This window comes from Passer montanus, unplaced genomic scaffold, assembly GCF_014805655.1.
Source record: "Passer montanus isolate IOZ18808 unplaced genomic scaffold, ASM1480565v1 scaffold68, whole genome shotgun sequence".
NCBI classification, from domain to species: domain Eukaryota; kingdom Metazoa; phylum Chordata; class Aves; order Passeriformes; family Passeridae; genus Passer; species Passer montanus.
In genome coordinates, this window is record NW_024371926.1 from 1932798 (window position 1) to 1950524 (window position 17727).

Consider the following 17727-nt stretch of genomic DNA (forward strand, 5'->3'; position numbering starts at 1 on the left):
GGAATTCCAAATTAAAAAGAAAATAAAAAAAAGGCGAGAAGGATCAGCTGAGTCCTGCAGCATCCAGGCAGCCTCCAACACCAGCCCAGGCCCAGCCCTTTAAAAAGAAAAAAAAGGCGAGAAGGATCAGCTGAGTCCTGCAGCATCCAGGCAGCCTCCAACACCAGCCCAGGGGCACGCCAGGCCAGGCCCAGCCCTGCTCTCAGCTCTCTCCACGCTCCCACACGGCCTCCCCAGTCTGGAATGAATGTGAAGGGCCCCAGCCCGGTGTGCCCAGCTGGAGCCGGGTCAGCACTGGGGGCAGGATGGACGGGCTGCCCCTTTGGAGCCAGGGCTGGCTCTGAGCTCGCTGTGGTGCCAGGGCTGAGGGCAGACTGCGGGCACCGAGCCCCTGGAGGCTGGGCAGGCTCAGGGCCAGGCTGAGCCAACACCCGGTGCCCGGGGGCGCTGCCTGGAGCTGCTCCATCCCAGCAGCTCACGGAGAAGTGCAGGCTGGGCAGCAGGGAAGGGACCCTCCGCTTCCAGCGCCCACAGCTCGAGTCTGGTGCAAGCCGGGCCGTGCCGGGCTCCTGCGGGGCGGCGGGGCCGAGGCCCGGCGGTGTCCATGGAGGGGTGTGTGCATGCGAACCGGTGCCGGTGAGCACGGGAGGGGCGCCGCGAGCGGAGCTGCCGGGGTCCGTCCTGCCACCAGTCCTCTCAGAACTTGCCTTGCTTTAGCTTGTCGATGTGGTAAGTGAGCTTCAGGGCCGGCCCCAGCTTCAGCCCCATGTACTTCATCATCATGTCGCTCCGCAGCAAGAGCAGGGCTTTGCCGTCGATCTCCTGCAGGGATCAACCACAGTGCTTGGGATGGGCTGAGCTGGGAGCCCCAGCCCTGCCTGGGCCAGGCCGGGCCCAAAATGCACCAGCAGGGCTGGCTCAGAGAGCCCTGCTCAGCAGCATCCCAGAGGGACATCCCAGAGGGACATTCCAGCATGGAGACCCCAGTATGGACATCCCAGAGGGACATTCCAGAAGGGTATTCCAGTAGGGACATCCCAGCATAGAGACCCCAGTATGGGCACCCCAGTATGGACATCCCAGAGGGACATTCCATAAGGGCATTCCAGTAGGGACATCCCAGCATGAAGATTCCAGTATGGGCACCCCAGTAGGGACATCCCAGTATGGAGACCCCAGTATTGACATCCCAACATGGAGACCCCAGCGTGGACATCCCAGTATGGACACCCTAGTAGGGAAGTCCCAGCATGGAGATCCCAGCATGGAGACCCCAGTAGGAACAGCACAGGCAGCCCCACACCCACCCTGCTGCAGCCCTGGGCCATGTGTGTGATGGGAATTCTGCTGGGTGATCAACACCCAGGAGCCGTTTCCAGAGGGTCGGCACATCCTGAAGGGAGGGGAGGAAGGGAAAGGGAGGTTTCCCTGCCAGGGGAATGACAGAGGCAGTGGCAATGCAGGGGAGCCATGGCTCACTCCAGGGCAGGAGAAATCTGGCAGAGGATGTGTTGATGGTGACAGCCCTGCTGGGACACACAGCCCTGAAGCCATGGCTGGAGATGGAGGTGAGGGAACAGATCCTGAAGCCCAAAGAGCCTGTGCTCTGTGACTTGATATTAGGAGAAATTTCTTCCCTGAAAGGCACTGACACTGGCTGAAATCACCATCCCTGAAGTGTTCAAAAAAACATGTGGATGTGGCACTCGGGAAAATGGTTCAGTGGTGGCCTTGGCAGTGCTGGGGCAATGTTGGACTGTATGACCTCAGAGGGCTTTTCCAACCTGAATGGTTCTGTGGTTCTATTTCTGGAGCTTCACAGCACATTCCCAGCCACTGGCAGAGTGGTGGAGCTCCCCATCCCCACTGGGGCTCATTCCAACACAGCAGCTTTCAAAGCATCTGCTGCTTCACAGCAGAGCCAGATGTGGCCCTCCTGAGCCTAAGGAGGGGATGGATCATGGAACTTAGAATAACCAGGAAACAGCTTTGTGCCTGGCATTTGCAAGTGGAAGTCTCCCAGTCCCTTGCAGCACTCCTGTCCATGCCCCAGTCCAGGCTGGGTCCAGAGCTTTGCACTGGACAGTTTTCCATGAAGAAAATGTTAATTGGCTTTTAAGTGAAAAACAGAAGTTACAACCCCAAGCAACAGAAAATCCTGTCCTGTGTCAATGCTCAGTTGCTTTCAGGTTGGTGAGATCTCCAAGGATCTCCAGTGCCAGGTTTGATCTGTTTTTCCCTTCCACAGACAAAAGCAAGGTTCTCCTCAGGACTGACAATCCAGGGCACTTCTGTCCCTTGCCAGCTTTTCATAATTAAAACAAACATTTCTCAATTACTGGTATTTCTAAAATAGAACAAATTAAATAGTGTTGGGTCAGCCCAGCCCAGAGCAGGACACAGTGCTGGGTGTTTGCTCTTCATGAGCACCCCCAGAACATGGACTTTATCACAAGGCAGAGGAACACAGCTCCTGCAGGGCTCAGGACACGCAGCTGCCAAACCTCTCTTGAAGGTGGAATGCTACAAACTCCATGCTGTGTCTGCAGCTGTTTCACACTTCCAGATGTGCACAGGGACCAGAGCTCAGGAGATTCCCTGTTACAGGAGCTGAGCAGCAATGCACTCTGTGAATCCCACTTGGAATGTGTTTCTTGCCAGGAGAAATTTGCCACGAGGTGAGTATTAGACTCCAGGAGGAGCAGAGTTTGTGTTTTCAGCACTGGGACTCCCTGCAGAGGCTCTGTATGCACCCAGGCTGCCCCCAAGGGGTTCTGAGGAGGATCCAAGCCCGGACAGGGCATGAGCAGCATTTATGAGAATCTTTTTATTAAGCACAAAACTCCATCTGTGTGGAAACCCAGGGCACCAGGAATATTTCCCTGTGTGCTCTGACCATCAGGGGAGCACTGACTTTGACCCTCATTCATGGAGAAACTTTCCTAGACTTCAGGATAGACTAGAGTCCACAAAGGTGTGAAATAGAGTAGTGTAGGTGGATCACTTGGTGAGAAATTTAGATTTTGGGATTTTTAGTGTGTTGTGGATGGAAGCAAGATGGAGGGCACATGGTGTTGTCCTGGGTTTCTTCTTCATGCTTCTTCTTCCTCCTTCTTCATGAGTTTGGGTGGCATTTTGTAATTGGGCAGAAAAGGCTGGCTTGCAGGCTCTTTGGGATCAGTTATTGGGTTAAAAGGGAAAATAATCTAGGCGTCAGTTCTTAATTGGATAGTTTAGCTTTAAAAGACCTTGTAACAAGAGATTGTTGGCCATTTTGTGCCTTCTAATGAAAAGCTGCTGAACTCACACCAGTGAGACTGTTTTACTGATAAGAAATAATAAACACTTGAGTCCAAACATGAACTACTGTCTGAGGTGCCTTCAATCCAGACCCAGAGAAACCTACAACTGGGACCCCACACACCTGGTCTGAAGTGCTGCTGTTCTGACTCTGGTGGATATTGTTTGTGGGATTTGCCCCCTCCCAGCTGCACCACCCCCAGACACCCCAGGAGCCGTGGCACTCACGTGCTTTCGGAAGAGGTCAGCGTGGGGGCCCAGCTGCGGGTCTGACTCCCGGATGAACTGCATCACCTCCTCCACCGTCCAGGAGGAGGGGTCACGGCTGCCGAGGCGGGAGCTGTCCCGGGAGCCCAGGTACCTGTCAGAGCCTGGGGAAGGCAGACACTGTCACTGGGGCTCCCTGGCACTCCCCCCATCCACCACTCAGCTCCTCTCCCACAGCAGGGCAGAGACACAGCAAGGGCCACGTCCCAGGCATGCTCCAGACTCCTGTGGTGCAGGTCTGGCACCCCAGCCTTATTCCCTCTCCTCAGGCCTGACTTTTCAGGGCAGCCTTCTATACTGAGCCTTGTCCCGCCTCTCAAGCCCCAATCCCTGTTTGGCCCCAGCTCCCACTCCTCCCTGTCCATGGGTCAGGGAGGAGTGGTCCCTGTCCCACCTCAGCAGAACCCCCCTGCCATTCCCACACCTCCCCATGCACGGTTCCTCCTCCCCTCCCAACCCCTTTAGCACATTTAACACGACAAAGCTGGTTTATGTTTTCACTGGCTGCATCTTCTGATGGACTGAACCCACAGGTGACCTCCCATGTCCAAAAGCACAGGCTGAGCTGGCACAAGTCCTGCTCCCAGCCCCTTGTCTCAGCTCTGCCTAAAACCTGTGGGGGAGGCACCAACAGCCTGAGCTTTTCAGAGGCTTTCAGTGATGCCATGCACGTAAAATGACACTATTTGCAACCCCACATGCTGCAATGAGCAGCTCAGCTCTCCTGCCCCTCTTCCCCCATACAGACAAGTGCCACTCATGCACCTGCCCATCCTCTCAGCCCCACCAGGCAACTTGTGACTCCCCAGCCATTCCCACTCCATCCCTCTGGACTCAGACACCCATTTATCACTTGGACGCAGTTCAGCTCCTGCCTGTTCCTTTCTCCCCACTGACCTCCAGCTCCACCCAGTCACCAGCCAAAGGGAAATGTCACCTGTCCACACTGCCACCTGCCAGGTGCCACCACACCTGACAGACTTGGCTGGCTGTGCACAGCCCAGCCTCTGGTACTTGCTGAAGCCAGAAAGGTGTGACTGGAGTTAACCAGTCCTTCACTGCCCAACTCACAGCTGCAGGGCTGTCTGTCTGAGCTCTTACCCCCAGAGCTAAGCCTGCGCAGGGCAGAGGTGCTGCCCTGGCTGAGGCTAGAGGGCTGGTGCAGGTGCCTGTATCCTGGCAGGCGAAAGTCTCTGGAGCTCCTGCTGTGGCTGGATGAATTGACAGAGTTCAAGGCAGAGTCCATGGGGTCCAGGCGAGGCTCTAAGGGCCCTGGGAGGCCATCTCCCAGGACAAAGGTTTCACCTGGAATGCACCAAGCTGCAGTTAGTGCACCCGAACGCCACGGCCCCAGCTCCCCTGCGGGCAGAGCTCGCTGGCTCCAGCCCCTGGTCCCAGCACAGGGATCAAACCAGGCCCTGCCACAGCCCTGGCATTCACCAGCTGCCAGTCTGCAAATGGTGTCACCATCTGCCAGTGCCAGTCCAACCAGTGCAGTGACAGTGGTCCCAGACTGCAGCAGCAGCTCCTTTTTTCAGCTACTCTGCTCATGCCATCACCAGCCCTGACTGCCCTGGGCCCCTCTGTGGCCAAGGGCAGCGTGGGGAAGGGCAGGGCTGTCCCCTCTGGATGCCAGTGGACACAGGACTCACAGACAGGCCTGAGCAGGAAGGGGAGGGGATGCTCCCCGAGGGGTCACACACTGCACACCCTCAGCATCAGCGTGCAAGGGCATGGCCCTGCTGCTTGGCATGGGGGTGGCAGACACATGCAGAGCAGGAGGGAGCTGTGCCATCAGGGCCAGGCAATGCTCCCACACCGTGCTGCTCCTCTGGCCCCAAAGGCAACATGCTGGTGATGAGCTGCTCATTCCTCCTGGGCTCCTGCTGGGCCCTTTTCCAGCCTAACCACATTGGAGGCCAACTCCCTGTACTGGGACATGCACAGGAGGGCCTGGGCCTCTAATACCCTCCCCAGGCAGGTATCAGAGCAATGGCAGCTTCCTCATTTCTGCAGAAATGCAGTGAATTTGCAGCTGTCTGTGACACTACTGGGATGGAGGGGCTGAGGAGACTGTCTGGGGTGACAGGTTGCATTGGCTGAGGCAGCAAGATCTGCCTCTGCTCTTACACTGTGACAGCTCCACTGCAGGGCCACCTCTGCAGCTCTTACTGTGGCACAACTGAGTCTCAGCCCAGGTGGTCCCTGTGCCTCATGAGCCACCCTCAAATACCTGTGCTCTTTATGATGAAACACTGCAAGGAGGGAAGCAGCCCCACAGCGAGAGGCATTGCCTGTGCAGATAATTAAAGTTTAATTAAATGTGGCTGGGAGCTGCAGCTCCTCCACCAGAACCTCAGGGGCCCTGAGGGCAGCTCACAGCCTCGAGCTGCTGCCACCTGAACACCACAGCAGCTGACCAGGCTGAGGAAGCCTGAGCACTGGCTGGGCCCTGGGTTTCTTCCCTGGCACTTCCCACATTACAGGAGCAGCAGGTGAAAGCCAGCACAGCACTGCTGTGCTGACTGGGATCATGGTGAGGGTGCAGGATCTGCAGGCTGTGAGACCCAGAAGCTGCTGAGGTTTTCCCAAATTCCCTGCTGAGCTGATGCTGCCATGCTCCAGTGAAGGCAAGTGCTCCTTACCAGAGCCTGAAGTGGTTCCCAAGTGCTGCAGATGTTGGGCACCACTGACTGGGGCAGCCTCTCCTGGCTGCTACACCTGATCTGCTCTGCTTTCTGTGAACTGTGGCACTACTGTGACAGCTGGGATCTTCTGGTCTCGTGTCCTGCTGCCTGTGTTTGAGCAGAGCTCCAGAGGCCAGTTCAGCTGGCCCTGACCTGCCAGGGCTTTGCTGTAAGGACATGAAGTGGGAATATCCTTGTCTGGCTGTTGGCCAGCCCGGTGTGGGGCTGTCACTGGGTAATTGCTGATCCCACCCCAGGGCTTTGCCACTCTGCACTTGAGGCACTGCTGCTTTTGTTTGCTTTTAGGTTTCTGGGATGTGCCCAGGAACAGCAGCACAGCCTTAAAATCTCATGTACAAACTGCTGGTGGGGACTGCTACCCCTGGTGACCTGTGCTGGCCCACTTGTCACTCTCTTCCTGCATGGACAGGTGTGTTCTCACCTGCTCTGGATACATAAAAAATGGTTTGCTGGCTCATGGCTATTCCTGAATAACTTCATACCCTTCCTGCACTGCCACCACTGCATTTCAGCCCCAGACTGGATGCAAACCAGAGCTGGCTGCTCTGGCCTGGCCTGGCCTGAGTGGAGATCCCCTGCCCAGCCAGACCCTCCTGTGGGTTTCCACTGCAGCTGCTTCCAAGCAACTACATTTGGCGTCCTGTTCAACAGGACAGTTCTGTTTAAACCCCAAAACACTTCCCATTAAACATCTGGGGAAGGGTGCTGACTGCCAGGGAAGGACAGAGGCAGGAGAGGGCTCAGTGGGCACAGCCCTCTGAGCAGTCACAGGACAGTGGCTGTGGGCATGGGAACAGGTCCAAGCTGTGCATCTCAGCCCTCCAAGGAATCCCAGTACCTTCTGGGGTGACAGAGAGCTTCAGCTTGCCAGGAAGTCCTGGGACACTCACCCAGATGTGCTGGGTCATGCAAACACACATGTCTGAGCGCTCCCAAAACCCCCAGAGCTCTCACAGCAGGGACTGGTGTCACCAGAAGGAATTCCAGGGCCCAGTCTGGGAGAGCACGTGCACAGATTCCTGTCAGTGCAAGGCTGAGGATCCAGAATTCACCCTCAGAAATTATTCACTCAACAATGAACACTGTCATGACAGGAATGTGCTGTGATGCATTCTGCAAATACGTGATCCTGCTCTCACACGTTGGTGATCACACACCCAGGGCCACGGGTGAAGCCCTGGGGGCACGATGTGTTTTTGCCCAGGAGCTAAAACTGAAGGCACACAGTGATCCCCAGGCTCCCTCTCCCTGCACAGAGGAGTGCCTGCCTGGGCTGTAACTCTGCAGCAGAGCTGGGGGCTTTGTGGCAGGCTCAGTGCAGGAGGGAGGGAGGGTTTTCCTAAAAATACAAGCACACAGGGACCTGCTCAATGAATGGTACCTCCAGGGAAGGGAGGAGATGAGGAAAGAGGGGAATGATTGCTGCCCCTGGGAACCATCTGTAGACAAGATACTCCTGCAAGTGGCAGGGCACAACTGCACTCAGGCAAGATCCAGGATCCTTCACCCTTGATAACCAGAGTGGGAGGAGGAGGTGCCTGATCCTTAGGCAGAATTCCTTACACAAACTGTTAGATTTAACTAAAGGCTGGCAGTTGGAACATTGTAGGGAAACATGCCACAATTAGTGGCGGAGAGGCAGGGAGCTGATAATTAAAGTTTAATTAAACAAATAGTGCTATAGACTCAACAGTGTCATTTTACTGCTAAAACACGGGAGTTTGGCCACAAGCACAAATGTGATTTGCACTACTCCTGAACACCCACTGCTTCCAGCAAGTGATGGGCTGTGAAGGCAGGTCCCCACTGTGCTGGGACTGCAGTGTTTCAGCAAAAAGCCACACAAACACCACTGGATGCAAGAGGAAAAACAATGTAATATGTGAGATCCCTTCCTCGTGTCTCTGCTTCTTGCCAAATGCAGAGTGAATGGAGATGTCCCACTGCTGCTCACAGCCTTCCATACAGCAAACTGGGATGTGCTCAGGAGCTGCTGTCTGAGACAGAGTTCATTCCCATGAGAAGATGTACCTTGCTCAAGAAATGCTCAATATCTGAGTATTTCAGGTGTATATTCTTAAAATACATCCTCTGAAATGCAAATATTCCTGCCTCAACCTCAATTTCATTGTGGAGGAGGATGTATTCATTACAGCTTTTAGCTGTGGGATAAGAATGAATTTCTAGATGGAATTTTGAAACTGCACCTCATTGCTCCCTGCTTGGATGAAGAACAGAACCAGACCAAGCTGCTGCAGGCAGGATCACCCCTCACATGCAGACACACTTCCTGCCCACTTTTCTGAGGTTTTCTGGAAGAGGTTTCAGAATTCTGGCATCCAGATGGCACAACCCACTCCAAGGCCAAGGGATAACTGAACAGACTTTGAAGCACACTGAGAATCAATCTTGTGGAAACCTAATGAAGGCTCCTCCTTGGAATTACCCATTATGGAAGCCTTCTCTCTTCACTGACAATACACAGTGGGCAATATTCACCATCCAACCAAGGCATCTGAACCTCTGGAGCAATCCAGCTCTTCAGGAACAGGCTGAGCACTGCATGTCCCACCTGCTGGGGGAGAGGAGGGGCTGGGCTGTGCCAGCAGTTACCCAAATGCAGTGGCTGATGCATCAGAGGGGAATCACAGAGACCAGCACCCATTTGGAAGTGAGGAACACAAGGGGCCTCTGGGAACAGTTTTTGACCTGTCAGCATGCTGGAATAGATGAGGCACTGCCACACACCAGCTCTGTAAAATGTACAGTTTTAATCACTGCAGATAATGAGGCCACTAGAAAGTGTCCAGCAGAGAACCATGGAATGGTTTGGGTTGGGAAGGACCTTAAAGCCCATCCAGTGCCACCCCCTGCCATGGCAGGGACACCTCCCACTGTCCCAGGTTTCCAAGCCCTGTCCAGTCTGGCCTTGGAAACCTCCAGAGATGGGGCAGCCAAGCTGCTCTGGGCAAGTTCAGAGCTGTGTTAGAGGCACAATCAGTGGTTCTGCAGAGCACAGGATGGACACAGACCAAAATCACCCACAGTGGTGCCAGGCTGGGCACCCACACCTGGGAAAAGCAACCCCAACAAAACCAGGGAAAAGGGGATTCTCAAGGGACAGCAGCAGAGCATGAAGCCACTGAACTGGGAGCCTGCCCAGGAGTCTCCAGCAATTTTTCAGGGATTTCAGTCACAAAGAATTGTGAGTAATGTGCGGGCAGATTTCACCATTCATTAATTAAAAGCCTCAGTAAGATTAAATCTTCAGTCTTCATTATGAAGGGTTTGCAGTTCAGAACAAAGTGGGAGTGTATTTATTGACGATTACTCAGTTCAGGGAGTCCTCCAGCTACCTGGATCTTCTGGAAATCTCCCACTTGTGCATGCAAGGGTCACCTATGGATCCCACAGCTAAAATAACTGAGTTTGTGATAAAATGAACTGGGCAAACTTTGCCTCTTCATGGGAAGATGAATTCTGCTGCTGACTTGCATCCCAGCAGTGTGGGATGGGAATGGTGTGGCTGAGCTGGTGGAGCCAGTGACACCCCCCAGCTGTTTTAGGAGGCCTGTGAGGGACGAGATGAGATCCTGGGAAAGGGCAGCAAGTTCCTGGGGTACAGCTGCACATCAGCATCTGTACAACAGGCTGCAGCAAACCCTCAGGGAAAACCCCACAAATCCAGGGGCAGACTGACTGAGGCAGCTGGGCAGTTTGAGCACTGTTAATCCCATGCACAGCGAGGGAAGCTAAACCAGATTATACACTGTGAGATGATGCCTGTCAGGGTTAGAAGGAAATCCTGCTGCATTCCACACACCTGCCACATCTGTGTGGGGAACCTGGCTCACCACAGAGCAGCTCATCCACTCCCCTCTGCAATACCAAGCACAACCCATGCCAGGGATGAGCGAGCAGCTCCCTGAAGCCACGGCTCGGTTTGGCACGGCACGTGTGAGCCTGCAGCAGCCAGGAACAGCCAGCTTTGGGAAGAGACACGCTGTGCTCACCTTCCAAAGGGTGACGGTCATTCTTTGGTAACTTGGGGGAGAGAGGAGCACTGTATGGAGGGGGATCTTGGGAAAAGCGCTTTGTACCCCGGCCTGGTCCCTGCAGAGAGCCGTCTAAGGAACTGCTTCTGTCTAGGAAAAGAGAACAAGCCCTCTTTAGTCACACCTCTCACTGGGGTTAATTTTTCTTTAAGTGCTGTAAACACTCTGAATCAGAGTTCAGGATGGGCATCGTGTCAGATCTGGTGCTCTGCCTGAGTTTCCCTGAATTCTGATTTATACTTTTCCACTCTGCCCAGCAGCCCAGCTCTTGGCACTGACCTCTCCTGGAGGCTGGAAACTCTTTGTGTGAGCTCATCCATGCCCACAGCTGGGTGCTTTCCCTCTCACTCAGGTTCTGCTCTCTCTCATGATGACAGGGTACTGAAACATGGGGATTTCTTTAGGAGTGGAGATGTCCTGGGAAATGCAGTCTTGACAGAGTCCCCTGAGCCCTGTGTGCATCTCCAGCCTGGGCACCCACCACCTGTTCAAGCTGCAATCCAGCACATCTGGCAGGGCTCAACAGACACAGTTTGCAGGTTTTACCAGAGAAAAAGGGCGGTGAGAAAACTAACAAAGAATCTTAGCCATGTTTTGCCACATTTCACCCAAACAGCACCTCTAATTGACTTAATTCCATTTCTCCTCATGGCTCATCCCACACAATTCCTGCTGATCCCACTGTCACCACATGTCAGATGCATGTAACTCTTGGACAACAGGCAGACAAGCCTTGGATGATTTGCAACCCCTCTGTGCCATACCCAGTGCTGGATTAAACCCTGCTCCCATTTTCAATCCCCCCCTCCATGGAGCCCCCAGGCACTGCCACTGCTGCTCCTCTCCAAACTCATCCCAAGGATGGGACTCTCCACATCCTGCACAGCAGACAGGACACTGGGATGGGCTGGGACACCTCTGCACACACGGGTGGATGGACAAGGAATGGAAGCACTGACACTGATGGGACAGCAGCCAGGTAAGTGACACAGGGGGGCAGACCTGTCCCAGCTGAGGTGACCCTCAGCAGGTGCCAGCTGGGCCCCTGCAGCCACCCTGAGCACGGGTGACACGTGAGAGCTCGCAGCGCTCCTGGGGTGGGCACACAGGGGTGAAATGCTCCTGCACAAGTGCCAGGAGCCACCAGCAGCCCAGAGCAGCCCTGACAGCTGGCACAGGGCAGGAGGGGACACAGGTACGGCGGGGAGTGACACCAAGGGAGATGCAGAATGCCAGCAAACGAAGGGACAGGCGGGGGAAGCACCAGATGGGCACGGCTGAGCTGATTAAGGAGAAACACAAAGGTAGAGAAGGTACCTGTTCAATCAATATCCTTCAGGAAAATGAAAGAGCTGCTCGCACTGAGGCCCTGGGACTCCATAGGAGTATCACCAAAAATCACTGTGACATTGCCAGAAAAACAAATTCCACCCTCAGCACAAATCCCTGTAACACTCACTGCACAGAGAGGGAACACAAGTTCTTGGTAATGTCTCTGGACAGCCCTGTGTCCAACTGCACAACCTTCACCCAACAGCCACAGAACCACAACACAAGGTGATGCTTTACAAAGGTTTCATCAGGTTTTGGTTTGGGCTTTTTTTTTTGAGTGGTTGATATTAAAAGTAATGCAAACACAGCAGGTCAGGTTATAGAAGTTAATCCTAGGAATCAGAAGTGAGGTTGGTGTAAATTAATGAGAGGATAAACCAAAAATAGAATTGTTTTTAAAGGACAAGTTTTAAGATAATAAAGAAATGGGGTAACAGACAGAGCTGTACTCAGATTATCAGGAATAAAAGGAAAATATCTTCAGTCCAAAAATGACATAAACCTCATGAATGTGTATCATCAAAGAGGAAATAATCTGAGAGGGAAGGACCTCAAATCTCAGTGGATAAATGCTCACTTTGAGAAGGATGCTGAGAACAAGCAGATCATTTCCTTGGATAAAAAGGCCCTGCCCATCATGGGGCTGTGCACCTCAGGATGGGGAGTGCAAGGATGAAGGGAGGTTTTTAACTCATTCTGTGTTTTGAAACAGTGCAAAGGCAAAAATGAGCCTGTGTTTCAGCATGGCCACCTCCAGGAGCAGTGACAGTCACTCACCTCATCCTGTCAGCCCACCCAGGGCTTCTACTTTAGGACAATGCACCTGGCACTGACTGCACTGGCACCTCCTGCCTGGCTGCAGAGCACACCCACACACCTGGCTCAGGTGTTGATGCATCTGTGACATCACCTGCACTCAGTAAACTTGCATGCTGAGAGATGGTACATTTAGACTGGATTTATGGAAGAAAAGTCTCCCCTGAGGGTGGGGAGGCCCCGGCACAGGGTGCCCAGAGCAGCTGTGGCTGCCCCTGGATCCCTGGCAGTGCCCAAGGCCAGGCTGGATGGGGCCTGGGGCCACCTGGGACAGTGGAAGGTGTCCCTGCCCATGGCAGGGAGTGGAATGAGATGAGCTTTAAGGTCTCTTCCAACCCAGATCATTCACTTCCAGCTGCAGCTATGCTGAGCACTGGGGGCAAGGCTCTAAGGATAAAAGAAACAGGACAGGAACCAAAATATCCACCACTGACCAACCAAGTCAGACAACTGAATGTCCTCACACTGGAGACTTAAGGGTGCAGAGGAAGCCAAGAATGACAGTGCACCTGAAACTCTGGGTCTGCTGCAGTAAATTCTAACAGAACTCAGCACTGCATTACTGAGAGTCACTTGAAATGTGGTGCCAGTATTTGAAAAAAAAAGCTGGAAAAATTATTTTTACAATAAAATGCCTGTGTCCAACCTCAGCAGCAGCACAAGGCTTGTGGCAGGCTCTGAAGGAATGGGCAGGAAATACACAGGGCACATTCTATAGGAGGTGTTCATCAGAGGAGGCCAACCCAACAGCCTCCCTGTGATGGGAAATCCTGATCTATCACATGAGGGAAGAGAAATCAACCTCATACACCTGGAATTCAGCAAGATGTTACACACAGAGAGCCACCAGCTGAGACAGAACATGAATTACCAGGAGCCTTGTTCTATGCACAGAAATCTGGTTTGAGAGGTAAAGCTGTTGGCAGCACACAGAAGGAACACGAGATTGGGAGCAACTGCCAGTGAATCTGCCTGGACCACCCTTGAGCCCAGGGTCATTTAATAACTGCAATAAACTCTAGAAAGTTTAGAGATTTACCAATGAAATCTGCTGATGTCTTCCCATGTCAGGTCAGACCAAGCAGCATTTAAAATCAGGCAGGAAGGATATATAAATATATATAACCAAGAACCAGGAAGGAGCTAAATCCAGCAGCTAAATCCAGATGTGCACTTGAGGCACTGTCCCATGTGACCTGCAGGTGACAACAGTGGATGAGAAGAATGGTGAAGTGACCAGGACAGGCTGATCATCACCTGTTACAGACACAGTGACTCAAAGTGACTGCAGAGACATTTCTTGTGACCATGGTGGTGCCACTGCCGTGGCACCAGGACCCCATGAGCTCCTCCCCAGAGTGCTGGGTGGCACTCTGGCCACCCCATGAAGTTTAAGTCAAACAAACACTGTCTGAGGAGAGTAAAAAGCAGTGATGAACTCCTCTGAGGGCTACAAGTGCTCCTCTTCAACTTCCAGAAGAAAGAGAACCAAGTTTAACTAAAAGACAATATTAAGACCAGGAGACACAGACACCAAGTTGCCCAAGAATAAATTAGGGCTGGAAATTTCAACATAGTTTCTAAAATATCACCATAAAACCCTGGAGCAGCCTCAGTGGAAAAACAAAATCCACAACTCCAGAGTTAATCCAAGAAACTCCATCTGCTGTGGTGCTGCAGCAGCAGGAGCCAGCGCTCTGTGGCCCAGAAGGTCCCTCCAGTCCTGTGTTTTCAGACAGCCCCAGGTCACATCATGTTCATGGTGCTGTGAACAGCACTCGGCTCCCAGTTCCCTGCAAAGGGTTGTTCCTGATGCACAACTCAGCCTGCTCCTCCTTATTGACTCAGTAAGGCAGAATGGCAGGACACTGCTGACCTGAGGGACACTGCAGACCCTCCCTCTGCCCCAAGCACACAGCCCAATTCCCCATGGCACCCACAGGGGTGCTCCTGCAAAGCCACTTTGCTCTGGGCACTCAGACCAGCTCCCAGTCCCAACCAGTGGCCCTTTACTGGAAGAACCAGCCCCATACAACATATTCCTGTACTGGAGAGGAAACAAGGCAGGACATGAAGAGCTGAAGGTGAGACCACAGCAGCCCTGACATCTGGTGTGACTGAAGGATGTACAACTCCACCCTCTTTCCTCCATGACCAGCTCAAACTTCCCAAAATCACCAGCACTGTTTCCCTGCCCTCAGGAGAAGCACTGCAATGTGTGGATTAGCACCTTCTTTCAGGTGCCTGAGAAAGGTGTTACATGAGCAGGAGCCCAAGAAGCTCAGACATCAGGATGAACTGCAGGACTAGGTGCTGTCACACCTCTCACTGGGGTTAATTTTTCTTTAAGTGCTGCAAACACTCTGAATCAAGAGTTCAGGATGGACAGATCACAACATTGTGTCAGATCTGGTGCTCTGCCTGAGTTTCCCTGAATTCTGATTTATACTTTTCCACTCTGCCCAGATGCCCAACTCCTGGCACAGCCATCACTGACCTCTCCTGGAGGCTGGAAACTCTTTGTGTGAGCTCATCCATGCCCAGAGCTGGGTGCTTTCCCTCCCTCACGCTCTCTCTCATGATGACAGGGTACCTCCACACTGAAAAATGGGGATTTCTTCTATTTGAGGGCTCCTCAAGGGAAAGCCTCCAGTCCCAGTCATGCTGCTCCTGTCCTTGCACATCCTACAGCTCCTCAGCTCCTGGCTCTGCTGGCTCCAGCCAGGAGGAAGCAGAGGATGGGAAGATCCTCTTGCTCTCTAGGCTCTGCCTAAGGTGCTTTGTCAGGTGCAATGAATGGAAGCACTGTGGCATTTGGCTACTGCTCCTACGCCTCATGCTTAGTAACTTCTCCTTAAACAGTTCTTCCTAAGTGCCCATCCTTTTACATTCACACAACTTTTGCTTTTCTTGCCAGAACCAGAATTATGCAAAGGATTAACTTTGGAAAGACCTCAAACAACACAACAGCTATTTGCTGACTAGAAGGGGAAGCAAGACAGGAGTGGAGATCAGCACTTGTCAACCACCTAAGAGGGTGCAGACAGCTTTGATCCTCCCCATGATTGACATTCCTGAAGCAGGAGCTCCCCCAGAACCCCCAGACAGCCTGGGGGGCAGCCATCACCCCAGGCCTGCTGCCACTGCCCAGCACAGCGGGGGAACTGCTGGGCTTGTTTTCCACTGCTTCTGCTTCAGAGCAGTTTTGCAGCCTGACAATCTGCACCGTGGCATGAAGTGTCTTGTTGGGGTGAGCTGCTTCAATGCCATGCCAAGGAAAACAGAACCACCTCTGCCTCGGATTGCTGCATGAGCATCACCCCTGAAGAGGCCACGTTGTTACCAGGGCTGGATGCTAACAACAGGAGATCCAGGGCCAGCGTGGAAACCACTCTGCTTTGGTTCATTTCTAATTACAGTTTACCTGCTGCATCTCATCACTCTCCCTTCTCCTGCAGTCTTTCACCTGAATTCCTAGCTGGATGAAGTCACCACAATCAGATCACAGGAAGTGGGAAGGACTGGGGGACGAGGGGAGGAGGGAAGACAAGGAGACAGCACGGATGAGCGGAAACCTACAGCGGAGATGGAAACCAAACTGACAGGCAGAAAATGCAGCTGGAACCCTACACAACAAGAGCCCTGTGGGCATGTGCACGACACTGGGTGTGATGTAACGAACCCTGTGAGAGGGCTCTGGAACAGGAGATAGAGAGAAAACCTGAGTTAAGACACGGAGCACCTGGGTCCCTACAGCACCGCCCCCGCCCCAGCTCCTACCTGGTAGATACCTGTCGTGGTCGTACTCGTGTGAGCGCTGCATGTGGCTGTTCTGAGTGAAAGGCTGGTTCCCAAAGAGGTTGTCACTGCGCAGATTGTGGCACAGCTTCTCCAGGAAGCGGAGGACGTAGGTGATACTGTTTACTGCTGGCAGGTTCAGAGTGTGCTGTTCCCGATCAAACACAGCTGGAGACAGAAACAAACAGAGCCCAACACGTGAACCCCCCGCCAAGGCGGGAGGCTACGCCCAGGGCCGCACAGCCAGCTCCTGGATCTCAGCATCGCTGGGCTGTCGAGAGCCAACAAAGCCACTGCCTTCCTCTGCCGGGGCAGGCCAGGACCAGCCTGCTGCACCCAGCACGGGGCCGGGGCGGCAGCGCCGGGAGCCGCGTCCGAGGGAACGGAAAGGATTCCAGGAGGGGCCTGCGCTCGCAGATCCGGCCAGGCACGGGCTTAAAGGAGAAATAAAACCCGGGGTATTGCTGGTCTTTCCGTGAGGAGCTGTGGAATCCCCCCTGCTGTGGCTCTTGCCAGGGCTGGGGCAGTGCGGGGGCCGCTCGGTGGGGCAGGATTGCTGCCCAGGCTGGTGCCAGGACTGAGCACTGCCTGCTCCAGCAGCTGTGCCCGCGGGCCATGGGAACTGCTCCGCTCTGAGTCAGCTGCCAGCTGTTGCTTCACTGACACAGACGTGTGGCAAGAAAGAGAAGACAGAACTCTTCTGTCTGCCCCTGGCCTGTGGCTGCAGCGAGCTTCAGGACAGACATCTTCCAATGAGAGAATTCTTGCAACAACCTCTCTGGAGGCAAAGTGCTGCGGGCCCCTTCTCACCTGAGATGACCTCTCCCCCGTGGCCTTGTTTTAAGAAGGAGAAGACTGTTTTCTGATGATAAGCGCAATCAATGCAGGCCTGTACTGCTTGCTGCAGGACAACAGAAGCTCGAGCTGGTCCAAAATGGTCTGGCAGCTGCTGAACTTTCTTCTTGTCTAGGTGGGGCCCAGTGCTGCCGTTCTTGTTCAAGTAAATGCAAACTGCCAAGATGAGAAATGTGTTTGCTGTTAACCCACTCAAGAAAGCAAGAAACAGATGCCTAAAATCCAACCTGAGAGATGCTGAGATTTTAAGACTGTCCAATCACTCACAAAGTGGAATCCACCATGGCTGCCTGACTGCTTCCTCACAGTGGAGCCGCTTCTAGAGGGGAATCCCCTCCAAAATCCTCCTGCCTCATGCTCACCTTCCAAACTGTTGCTGTTCCTCCCATGCTCTCCCCTGCAGTCAGGCTGTAAAGTGGTTTCCATGCCAGCCAGGTAAGGTGGCTGTGATGTTCAGAGGGGAAGAAGGAATGCAGCCCCACTTTCTAGGGGTTCCCACAGCATTTCCTTTTTAGGGAAACTGGCTTCTTTAGGTTCCTCTGAAAATTGGCCAATTACATTCTGGGGAAACAGAGGGCTCAGCCTACATCCAGTGC

The 17727-nt window shown here is 53.5% G+C and overlaps 1 protein-coding gene across 7 annotated transcripts in view; it reads right to left on the bottom strand.

Moving 5' to 3' along the window:
• Positions 1-116: 116 nt before the first annotated feature.
• Positions 117-17727, bottom strand: part of SCMH1 (Scm polycomb group protein homolog 1) — a 60984-nt gene continuing 43373 nt past the window's right edge. For 3 of the 7 annotated variants that reach the window (XM_039729064.1, XM_039729066.1, XM_039729065.1), the window contains 6 exons: positions 17087-17287; positions 16259-16444; positions 10289-10420; positions 4669-4872; positions 3529-3671; positions 117-822 (listed from right to left, as the gene is read on the bottom strand). In XM_039729064.1, coding sequence (XP_039584998.1) covers positions 697-822; positions 3529-3671; positions 4669-4872; positions 10289-10420; positions 16259-16444; positions 17087-17287 — 992 coding nt within the window. In that variant the 3' untranslated portion in view covers positions 117-696. The remainder of the gene's footprint in view (positions 823-3528; positions 3672-4668; positions 4873-10288; positions 10421-16258; positions 16445-17086; positions 17288-17727) is intronic. The other 4 variants (XM_039729071.1, XM_039729068.1, XM_039729067.1 and 1 more) reach the window with 3 other exon arrangements.